We start from the raw sequence: 12,524 nt of genomic DNA on the forward strand, positions 1-12,524 counted from the left end.
TTCACTCCCGAGGGGACTGAAAGGTAAAGTGGCATGGCCAAACCAGCCTTGTGGAGGGAAGGGCATGGGACCCAAGGACAGAGCATGCTGGAGAATCCACCACCACCATCCCGAGCTCCCACTCCAGCAACCTTACTCACAGTTTCAAACAGCTCTTCCATCAGTTCATTCACCTCCTTCTCTGAAAAGAAGTGAAACAGTGTTGTTGGCACAGGTTTGTCTCATGTTCCAATAGGAGGGAATTCCAAAGAGACACTGTGTCTTGCTTTCAGCAAGACATTTGACAAAACTCCCATATCTGTCATTTGTTTGTTCAAACACATTTACTGACTCCCAGCTGTGCTTCAAGCCCTGTTCTAGATGCTAGGGGGCACATGACAGAAATAAGTCTCACAGAGCCCCTAGGTGGCTCAGTCAAGCATCAGACTCTTAATTTCAGCTCAGGTCATGATCTCAGGGTTGTGAGACCGAGCCCCGCATTGTACTCCACAATGGCATGGAGTCTACTTGAGATTCTCTTTCCCTCTCCCTTTGGCCCTCTGCCTTCCTCCCTTCAGCAGAATCCCCACCATCCCCATCTCTAAGGGGGGAAAAAAAAAAAAAGAAAGTCTCACTCTCAAGAAGCTAAAGTTCCAATGGGAAGACATGTGGAAATGTGAGGAATTTCACAATAAGGGAAATTCACAGTTTGCTGACCTAGTCTACTAAACGGAACCACGAGAAAAGTCTCCAGGACCCTGTCTTTGGACTCGAACTGAAAAGCAATTCCATCAATGACCCAGAAGACTAAAAAAACCCACTTACCAAGTCTGTAAATCATATAAAGTTGAAAGGGATTGCTAGACCAACTGATGACATTCAAAATTCCATGTTTTCTTAAAATTAATTGGATGAAACTTAATGGGACAAATTTAAAGTCTTACCCTTAGGATTCTTAAAAATCCGTTTCTTAAGTGCACAAAAATGTAAAATGGCTCCAAAAAATCTGAACAAGACCTGAATATTCCGGGCAGCCCAGGTGGCTCAGCAGTTAAGCACTGCCTTCAGCCCAGGGCGTGATCCTGGAGAACCAGGACCGAGTCCCACATCAGACTCTCTGCATGGATCCTACTTCTCCCTCTGCCTCTGTCGCTGCTTCTCTGTGTGTCTCTCATGAATAAATAAATAAAATCTTAAAAAGAAAAAAAAAAAAAAAAAGACCTGAATACTCCAGCTGACCTCAAGTTCAGTATGACACAGCTACTCCAAAACAGCCAGGTATCCAGGAAGGCTAGCCTCTCATGGAATTAGTGCAGAGTTACAGACCACATCTAGAGGACCTAGACGTATCTATGATCTTTTCTGCCAAAACCCTTCTTATGAGGGCATTATAAAGCTAAAATCAAGGGACGCCTGGGTGGCTCAGTGGTTGAGCATCTGCCTTTGGTTCAGGGTATGATTCCGGGTCTGGGGATCGAATCCCACATCGGGCTCCTATGGGGAGCCTACTTCTCCATCTGCCTATGTCTCTGCCCCTCTCTCTCTGTCTCTCATGAATAAATAAAATCTATGGAAAAAAAAAAGCTAAAATCAAAATGCTGGTCAATATGTGGAGCAAATGAAAGTATAACAAGAAGGTAAAATGGAAATCCACTTAGGAAAAAGGTTTGGGAATTTCTTTTTTTTTTAAGATTTTGTTTATTCATGAGACACACAGAGGGAGAGGGAGAGGCAGAGACACAGACAGAGGAAGAAGCAGACTCCATGCAGGGAGCCCAATGTGGGACTTGATCCTCAGACCCAGGATCACTACCAGAGCCGAAGGCAGATGCTCAACCACTGAGCTACCCAGGCGTCCCAGTCTGGATAGCTGACCCAAGAAAAATGAAACATTTGTCTGGGAGAGGTTTGCACAAGTTGAGAGGAGCTTCATTCAAGATAGCCAAAAATTTAGACAAACCCAGGTGTCCATCATTATCTGGGAATAGATTTTAAAAAGATGAAAAAACTGGTAAAGTCATACAATGGAATCCTATTCCGCAATAAAAGGGGAAAAAGTAGTGACACATGCAATACAGATGCATCTCAAAAACTTGATGCTGAAAGAAGCTTTACACAAGAGAGCACACCTTATATAATTTCTTTTACATGAAATGCTAAACAGCCAAATCTAATGTTATAGAAAAAAAACAGGGCAGCCCCAGTGGCTCAGTGGTTTAGTGCCGCCTTCAGTCCGGGGCCTGATCCTGGAGACCCAGGATCGAATCCCACGTCGGGCACCCTGCATGGAGCCTGCTTCTTCTCCCTCTGCCTGTCTCTGCCTGCCTCTCTCTCTCTCTCTCTCTCTCTCTGTGTGTGTGTGTGTCATGAATAAATAAATAAAAATCTTTAAAAAAAAAAGAAAAAAAGGAAAGAAAAAACCAAAACAACGGTTGCTTCAGGGAGGATGGTGGGGAAAACGATCTGGAAGAGGCCTAAGGGAGCTTTGTCGGGTGACAGTTCCCTATTCCCATAGGGGTTTGGTCACACAGGTGTCAGGAAGTCAAAACTCACTGAATGGTACACTGAAGACTTGTGTAATACACTGTGAATAAATTTACCTAAAAAAGAAACTAGATAAATACTGAGCCCAAATGAATGATATGCATGCTGAAATGTTTAGGAGTGAAGTATGCTGGTTATCTACAACCCACTCTGAAATGCATGAGGAAAACCCACGTGGATTCACAGATGGGACACAGATGGACAGAGATTCACAGCTGCAGAATAAAGCAAATACATTAAAAGTCAATTACAGAAACTAGGTGGTAGATATATGGGTGTTCAATGTACAATTTTTTCAACTTTTCTATGTATTTTAGAGGTTTCATAAGAAATTGTAATGGGGGAAGCCCGGGTGGCTCAGCCACCTGATCCTGGGATCTCAGGATCACACCTTGAGCTGAAGGCAGACACTCAACCACTGAGCCACCCAGGTGCCACGCGACTTAATTTTTTAAGTTTTTGTCATCCATGTAAGGATAAGCTCTCTCATAGCGTTTGTAACATAATATCAGACACAAGAGGACAAGGGGTAGGAACAAAACTGGAATTCCACCCCAGTTTTTTTGTTTTAATTTATTTATTCATGAGAGACACACAGAGAGAGATAGAGACACAATCAGAGGGAGAAGCAGGTTCCCTGCAGGGAGCCTGATGTGGGACTCGATCCCGAGACTAGGATCATGCCATGAGCTGAAGGCAGACACTCAACCACTGAGCCCATCCCTCCATCCCAGTTTTGTATTGTTTTTTTTTTTTTAAGGTTTTATTTATTCATTCATGAGAGACACACAGAGAGAGAGGCAGAGACACAGGCAGAGGGAGAAGCAGGCTCCATGCAGGGAGCTCGACGTGGGACTCGATCCCTGGACCCCAGGATCACGCCCCGGGGTGAAGGCAGGTGCTAAACCGCTGAGCCACCCAGGGATTCCCTCCATCCCAGTTTTAATGTACGATCACAGAACCCTATGACAAGAAAGGATGGCTCGTTATTAGGGCATCCCAGAGAAGTCCACTATTTGATTGGCAAAATCCTGGCTTGAGGACTGAGAACAGCACAAACTCCCGGAGAAGTTCACGGGCTAGGGGAGAAGACGGATAGGACCTGAGCAACCACAAGAGAGGGAGTCACTAAAAAACACATGAACTGTGGTAGAATGTGAAGCAAGAAATTTGCTAACTGGGGAGGATCTTCCTGAGAAGTGATCTGTAAAGTGAAGAAAATGACTGACAAAAAAGAAAGGCAAGTGTACACCAGGCTAAGAGCCAAGCAGAAATGAGATCTACTTCGCTGATCCGGCAGAGATGTCTCATTACCAACATACATGGATTAGATGCTTCTTCAAAGAACCTTCTCCTGGTTTCTGATACTAGACTTTCTTGGTTTTCCTCCTACTTTTCTAGACCTTCCTTCACAGTTTTCTCAAAGCCTTTTCGTCCTACACTCTGATTCCTTTTAACAGTTACTCTAAACTTAATTGTCCTAATATAGCAAGTAAGGGAATATCTTCATAAAGGAAATGGCATCCTAATGCCAAAAACAAGATGAAAAAGGAAATGAAGCAACAATCTAGAATATAAGTTTTAAAGGATCATGTTTACATAATTCTCTTTGCACAGAAAACAACACTATTTAAATTATAATAAATGTGTTTGAATGCTTGTAAAGCTTTCTCCATAACCTGATCAAGAGCTAACATCTCACTTTCACCATGTTGTGCATGCTATTCCAAGTCAGGGTCACGTACACACTCCATAAAAATCAGTACTTTCTGACATATATGTTTTCTATCATTGGCAACATAACCAGTGAAGTAACTTTTTAAACAAATGATTCAAGCCAAGTCAAGTCATTGAACTGTTTTCCATGCCTCCAATCTTGTTCTCTTTACCCATCATATTAATATATTAAATTGGTGTTAAATCAATTTTGTATTTCTAAAATCCACATCAGTGCCAATGGATTTTCGTCCTGAAACTCTGAGCTCTCTTTTTTGACACATCAAAACTCAAATTCAAGGTTCTCCAGGATCTGAACACTGCTTATGTTTTCTATACCACTCACTTACACCTCCATACCAAACTACTTACCATTTTCCAAATGCATTAGTGTTCTTTCACAAGTCCATGGTTTGTGGGTAGTCTTCTACCTATTTCCAATATCCATCCATCCCGATTCACCCACAATTTCTTCTTTCTTTTTTAAAGATTTTATTTTTAAGTAAGCTCTACACTCAACGTGGGGCTCAAACCCACAGCCCCAAGGTCAAGAGTCACACAGTCTACCAACTAAGCCAGCCAGGCACCCCTCACCCCAAAATCTTATTCCTCCTTCAAAACTGAAATAAAACATCTCATCATGTGAGTCCTCCCCCAGACCACCTACCCTCCTAGGCACCATCCACTAGGAGATTACATTCTCTTTTAGGCCACTAGGAACCTTATCTACAACCCCTCAGAGCACCTATCACTTTGTATTCTAACTTTTTCTGTTCGTAACCCCTACTTGAGTTGAGGTCTTATAGGATGGAAGCCATGCCTTACTCATTTCGGTATCGTAGGTACAACCCCAGCCGGGGCAGCCCTGGTGGCTTAGCAGTTTAGCGTCACCGTCAGCCCGGGGTGTGATCCTGGAGACCTGGGATCGAGTCTCACATCGGGCTCCCCACATGGAGCCTGCTTCTCCCTCTGTCTGTGTCTCTGCCTCTCTGGGTCTCTCATGAAAAAATAAAATCTGAAAAAAAAAAAAAAAACCAACCCGAGCCGGATACTGGACTCTGGGCAGGAATGTGGAACGTACCACTGAATGACTGACAGGCTTCCTAAATACATATGTAAATTTAAAGAATTACAGAGATAAATGGGTAGAACAACTCAAATGTCTCCACTTGAAAAGGCTGCAAACTTCACCCTCAAATATCTGCAAAGTAAACAGAGGTGGCTGTGGCACAGTCCCAAGGAATATTCCTAGTAAACAGACTCACTGGTGATTCTCACTGCCCGGTCAGTGCGGAAGTCCTCTGTGTCTGGTTCATCAAGGTCTTCCAGGAAGTTATATTCTGGATCGTCATCATCATCAGCCTCATCTGGGAAAAAAATATTTCGGACACTTATTCTACACTCTGAAATCTTACATTTTCACTAGTGATTATACAAATCTGTTCCAATAAAGCACATTCTTAAGTTTTTTTTTGTTTGTTTGTTTGTTTTTTCATTCTTAAGTTTTTAAATAACTTCTCCCCCCATGTATTTGCACAGCTCATTTCTGATAGCCGACACATCCCACCTAGTCTCTCCAATAAGCCAAGTTCTTTCCTTCCTTCAAAAAAGACTTAAATCTGCCAAAATGCAGCAAAAAGCCAGAAAACTGAACATATAATTTATCTCAGTAACCCCACTATGACTAGTGCAGAAAAATAACACTTTTGTAAAACTATATATATAAAGGCACTGACAGTGAAAAAAAAAGGACCCTAATTCCCAACAATTAGGGAAAAACTATTATTTTGATGCCTTAGTATAAAACAGTACATATGTGTAAACATTCATGAACGTCCAATACATGCATGACAAAGTACAACACAATATAACACACGATAATCCTCAGTATGAAAAGTTACATCCCTACAATAAGACTCAGAAATAACTAAAAATATACAAAATAAACATTCATTATGTTAGGGCACAGAAGAAATAGGGATGTTCCTCTAAGGTTGATGCTATGATTCCTAGATTAAAAACTGAAGAAGTCCCTGAATTACAGAATCGTTACATAATAAGGTGATTTATATTATAAAGTTCCAGGAAAACTTTAGGTAAGTGATGTCTGGAAGAACATTCAGTGCTGATGGAAATGTCCTGCGCATGCCTGGCACAGTAACAGTGGCTCCTGGCAATAGGCGACACCTGAGAACTTGAAATGTCCCTAGTACAAGAGGGATGCCTGGGTGGTTCAGTCAGTGAAGCGTCTGCCTTCAGCTCAGGTCATGATCTCAGTGTCCTGGGACTGAGCCCCACAATGGGCTCCCCTGCTCATGCTCTGTCTCAAATAAAATCTTTAAAAAAAAAAGAAAAAAAGTCTGCCAAACAGGAGTAACTAAATTCTTTACTACTATGTAGCCATTAAACGGGAAAAGTAGTCTCTGTGTATTACAATGGAAAACTGTCTGAATTATATTGCTGTTGTTGTTTTTTTAAAGATTTTATTTATTTATTCATGAGAGACAGAGAGAAAGAGAAAGAGGCAGAGACACAGGCAGAGGGAGAAGCAGGCCCCATGCAGGGAGCCCAATACAGGACTCGATCCCAAGTCCCCAGGACCACGCCCTGGGCTGAAGGCAGGCGCTAAACCTCTGAGCCACCCACGTTGAATTATATTGTTAAGTGAAAGAAGCAAGTTGCAGATGCAGAGTAATACGTATACTATGATTCCTTTCATGGAAAAAAATTATTGAGGTGAATATGTGCTTGACTGAATACACAGCAAATAACCAGAAAGCATTAAGATGAATATTCCCCTCTATGTACCCTTCCACAGTATTTTCATTTTTTTGTAATAAATGAGTATCTTTCATTAAAAATAAAAATATATACACACAATTTTGATTCATAATCACTGGGAAATCCACACCGATTAGCCTCAACCTAACCTGAAGCTTTTCACTCATTTATACTCATGTCATAATATATTAATTTGCATTATTTATAATATAGCTAATTTTTAAAAAAGATTTTACTTACTTATTCATGAGAGACATAAAGGAAAGAGGCAGAGACACAGGCAGAGGGGAGAAGCAGGCTCCCTGCGGGGAGCCCAATGCAGGACTCAATCCTAGGACCACAGGATCACACCCTGAGCCAAAGGCAGACGCTCAACTGCTGAGCCACCCAGGCATCCCTATAATGTATCTATTTAAATGTCAAGTCTTTGTCATCCATTTGTGTGTTAATGTTCCCAATAAAAATTCTTTAAATCCTTACGAATGGAATCCTGTCTTCCCAATCTCTATAGTCCTTTCTACGTAAGCATCTTCAAGGCAGGCTCTATACAAACATGCCAAACAATGAAAGCCCTGGGAAGAACTCTGACATGTGGGTCGTGCACACGGGTGTGGAAAGCCCTATCTGTGTGCGTGCAAGGACTGAGTCAGATGGCTTCTGCCCACAGCACGCCAGTGGGCCAGCCCATATTCTCAGAGCACCCGTTTGCCACACACATTGGAAAGTCATTAGCAAAGTTTCCTCTGAGTTCTTAGCTTTTAGCTCCTTAGTTGTGGAACCTGCCCTCTTATTCTTGACTGACTGATGAAGTCAACATCCACCTAGCTGATGCCGATTTGCTGTGCCCCTCCAGTGTAGCCTCTCAATTACTTCTGACAAATGAGATTCTCATTTTTAATACTACGCAAATCAGATGGCACTAGGAATAGGCAAGAATAGCCACGCAATGTTAAAAACAGAGCAGCGTACAGCTAGAGTGTGGTTCTGGGATCTGTCCAGCACCAGTCCTATTTGTCAGCACTCTAAGTTAAGCCAGTGGATCAGTCCACCTTGATCACACGTATCTCCCAGACTAGCAGTTTCCAATCCTTTAGGATGTATAAGAATTAGATCCCTAGGCCACATCCTCTGGAGATTTGGACTCAGTCAGTAAGAGGTGAGGCCCTGGAATCTCTATCGTTAACTAACACAAGCCAGCACACACACCAGTCCTTTCGGGTTCTGAGATGAAACCAGGAGCAGCACTGCCTTGGGCTCCCAAACACCTGATACCTAAGACCCTACCTGGCCTTTCTTCCTGGACAGCCACCGTCTCAGCTCTTGCAGCCATGCTGATAGAAATCAGGGAAAATCAGGGCACAAGTTGCCAACACAGATAAAACCACAAGGACCTGCCTTAGTTCCTGTCAATATTTTGTCTTAGCCTGGGCCTAAAGACAAAAAGAGGCAGAGCTTGCTCATTTATTATTTAACAAATGCTTTTTATCCCTGAGACTCCTTCACTGGGATACATTCCTAGAACATTAAAGCAGCCTCAAATTCTAGCAGCATAACAAACTGATTCTTATAATAAAGCTAATTTTTTTTAAAGATTTTACTTATTTATTTATGAGAAACATAGAGGAGAGAGGTAGAAACACAGGCAGAGTGAGAAACAGGCTCCCTGCAGGGAGCCCAATGCAAGACTCGATCCTAGGACTACAGGATCACGCCCTGAGCCAAAGGCAGATGCTCAACTGCTGAGCCACCCAGGCATCCCTATTTTGTTGCCACAAGAAAATTCTCAGAGAGATCTGTGAAATGGATAGAACTACATTTGTCCCTGTTCATGCCCTTCTGCAGAGATTCTGAGCCTTGGTATCATGGAACTTGAGATGGGTTGGTAGAAAAAGGTAGTGTCAATGAATAAACATCAAGAGATTTATAGATCCCAAAAAACTTTTTTTTTTTCCCAAAAAAATTCTCATACAAAAAATCTGTGATCCCTCTGGATCACGAAACTGTCATCATGGGTAGGAGCTTTCATAATTATCTTTATACAATATTTGATTTCTTCCCCCCAAGCCTGTATTGTTTCTATAGTTACAATGCAGAGACTAGATGGCTTGTAGGAGGACGTCCCAAAACATCCGTAATATACATAATCACCTATCACCTCCCTCATATACCTCCTCTCCTCCCTGGCGCTGGCATTATTGTCAAACACCGGGATCCCTGGGTGGCTCAGCAGTTTAGTGCCTGCCTTTGGCCCAGGGTGTGGTCCTGGAGTCCTGGGATCGAGCCCCACATCGGGCTCCCTACATGGAGCCTGCTTCTCCCTCTGCCTGTGTCTCTGCCTCTCTCTGTGTATCTCATGAACAAATAAATAAAATATTTAAAAAAATTATTGTCAAACACCCTTCAAAGGCCCAGCTCAATTACCCTCTCTTTCATGGAGCTGTCTCTGAGCTATCCTAAATAAGAATGCTTTCTCCCTCTTAGAAAACCTTGGAAGAGCATTTATGCCACTTTTATGGCATATCTAAATTTATTCAAGTTCATTCATCTGAAATGTACTGTGCATCTAACAATGGACTTCCTGCACATTTTAATCTTTAATGTAATGATTATTCCCCCCCTCCTTTTTTTAAGGCTTTATTTATTTATTCAACAGATAGAGAGCACACACATGCAGAAGCAGGGGGAGCAGCAGGCAGAGGGAGAGAGAGAAGCAGACTCCCCGCTGAGCAGGGAGCCCGCCACAGGACTAGTCCCAGGACCCTGGGATCACAACCTAAGCCAAAGGCGGATGCTTCACCAGCTGAGCCATCCAAGGGCCCCAGGATTACACTCCTTTCTCTCTCATGATTCTAGCACAATGTCTCATAAAAGGAGAACACTTGACAAATATTTACCAAGTGATGTATCACATAATTAATAGCTCCATAAGGTCTATTCAAGGACTTACTCTCTTTCATTCACTTATGCTGACTTACTCCTAGCCTTACCTACACAAATATTTATTCAATCTATCTCCATCAAAACTATATGTTCTCTTATTTATCTTAATGCATTACTCTTGGGATGCCTGGATGGCTCAGCAGTTTGGTGCCTGCCTTTGGCCCAGGGTGTGATCCTGGAATCCCAGGATCGAGTCCCACGTAGGGCTCCCTGCATGGAGCCTGCTACTCCTCTGCCTATGTCTCTGCCTCTCTCTCTGTGTGTGTCTCTCATGAATAAATAAAATCTTTAAAATATATATTTTTTAAAAAAAACATTACTCTTTTCAACATGCAAATCCTATGTAACTGTTTGTAGAAAACAGAGAAAAGAATAAAGATGTTCTCTGTAGGTTGTCTGTAATTAGACTTTTTTAAAAAATGTGAATCTTCCACAGCACAACTAGAGAATATTTTGGTCACTCTCTACTGAAAAGTCAAAAGGAAACAAGAACAAAATTTCCCTGGTTTTACCAAAAGAATGTGCCAACATCTGGAATCACTATAAACTAAGACAATCTCTAACATCTTCTAAATCTACCAAAGTTTTATTGCACAAAACGTGAACAATGATGCCCAATTTCCACTACAGTACAAAAAAATCCCCAAAGACAACTTCTATAACATTTCTTTCACTAGATTAAAGTAGTTTCAGTTACATTTTTTTTTAAGATTTTATTTATTCATGAGAGACACAGAGAGAGAGGCAGACATATGGGCAGAGAGAGAAGCAGGCTCCTCACAGGGAATCCCACACAGGACTCGATCCCGGACTGGGATCATGCCTTGAGCCGAAGGCTGACACTCAACCGGTGAGCCACCCAGGCATCCCATCAGTTACATTCTAATTTTTTTTTTTTTAATTTATTTATGATAGGCACACAGTGAGAGAGAGAGAAGCAGAGACATAGGCAGAGGGAGAAGCAGGCTCCATGCACCGGGAGCCCGACGTGGGATTCGATCCCGGGTCTCCAGGATCGCGCCCCGGGCCAAAGGCAGGCGCCAAACCGCTGCGCCACCCAGGGATCCCCCATCAGTTACATTCTAAAACAAAAAGGACTGCAGTAGGAATTCTTACACCACGGATGACTGTAGTCAATACTGTTTTTGTCCAAAAAATGCTCCTTCCCCACTTCCGGAAATACTATCACATCTCTGGACAACTGCCTGCTCCAAGCACTCTATTCCCATGGGTGCTGCCAATCACAGGACTCCATGCTGAGTCCCCTATCAACACCATGCCGCACCAAGAGTGGGCCTGTGACCACACCAAGCCAATCTGAGTTGTTCCTCCGGATTTTTCAAACTGGAGCCCATAGGGAAGAGTCCTTCCAATGTGAAGACAAAGCAAGACGTAAACGGTGTGCTCATGACCACAGGAAAAAAAGCAGGTCTGAGAAGGCAAACAAACTCACTTACCCTCATTTCCCACATCATCGTTCATGAGTCCTCCCAGCCAAACCTTCCAGTCCTCATCATCTGCTGTATTAGGGTCATACATGTCTGGAGTGATGTCTGGAGCCCGGAGTTCTGCCTCTAGCTGCCCTAGGGGAACATCTTTCAGAGGCATCTTAGAGCGGGTTCGGAATGCGATGAGGCTATCATCCATGGGCTTGCAAACAAAGAAGGAATAACACATGTCACTCAAGGCTTGGTGCTTCCTAATTCTCCAAACCTCCTCAGAATTCTTGTACCTGCACACTTCTCTTCTTGGCTTAAATCACAAGGTCTCTTCTCTAAACAATTTGGGTCTCTTATACCCTGAGAAACTTTAAGTGATATCAGTTTTAAAAACCAACATTTCAAAAACATTTATAATAGCTTTACTAAGATATAATTTACACTCCATAAAATTCATCCTTTTGAAATGTGTAACAGTGCCTTTTATCATATTCACAGAGCTGTGGGCCTTCATCAGTATCTAATTTCAGAACATTTTCTTCGCCTCTAGCAGAAATCTCAATCCTACTAGCAGTCGTTTCCCAGTCCCTGACAACCACTAATCTCTATCTCTACGGATTTGCTTATGCTGGACATGTTATATGAATGGAACCCTACAGTACATGGCCTTTTGTCTCTGGCTTTGTACTCACCATGATGTTTTCAAAGTTCATCCATGTCGTAGGTGTGTGTCAGTACCTCACTCCTTCTCACTGCATAATAAAATCCCATCTACACTTTGGTGTGTCCATTTATCAGGTGATGGAAATCGTTGTTTTCACTTCAGGAAACTTAATTTTAAGTAATGCCACAATGACCATTGTGTACTCTTTTCTACTAGGATATATGTGTTAAATTCTTCTGGAGTAGACTTTCTGAGCCATAGGGTAACTATGTTTAATTTTTGAGGAACCACTAAACCATTTTCCAAAGTGGCTACACCATTTCACATTCCCACCAGCACTGTGTGAGGGTTCTATATTACTACATTTCCCTGCCAACACTTGTTATTTTCCATCCTTTTTATTATAGCCAGCCTAGTGGGTCTGAAATGGTATCTTGTACTTTTCATTTGCAATTTCCTAA

The 12,524-nt window shown here is 42.3% G+C and overlaps 1 protein-coding gene across 10 annotated transcripts in view; it reads right to left on the reverse strand.

The window, feature by feature from the left end:
• GON4L (gon-4 like) overlaps positions 1-12,524 on the reverse strand; it is a 72,670-nt gene that overhangs the window by 24,765 nt on the left and 35,381 nt on the right. For all 10 annotated transcript variants that reach the window (XM_025997269.2, XM_072733573.1, XM_072733570.1 and 7 more), the window contains 3 exons: positions 11,418-11,610; positions 5,505-5,606; positions 141-181 (listed from right to left, as the gene is read on the reverse strand). In XM_025997269.2, coding sequence (XP_025853054.2) covers positions 141-181; positions 5,505-5,606; positions 11,418-11,610 — 336 coding nt within the window. The remainder of the gene's footprint in view (positions 1-140; positions 182-5,504; positions 5,607-11,417; positions 11,611-12,524) is intronic.

This window comes from Vulpes vulpes, chromosome 13 (genome assembly GCF_048418805.1).
Source record: "Vulpes vulpes isolate BD-2025 chromosome 13, VulVul3, whole genome shotgun sequence".
Taxonomy (NCBI): domain Eukaryota; kingdom Metazoa; phylum Chordata; class Mammalia; order Carnivora; family Canidae; genus Vulpes; species Vulpes vulpes.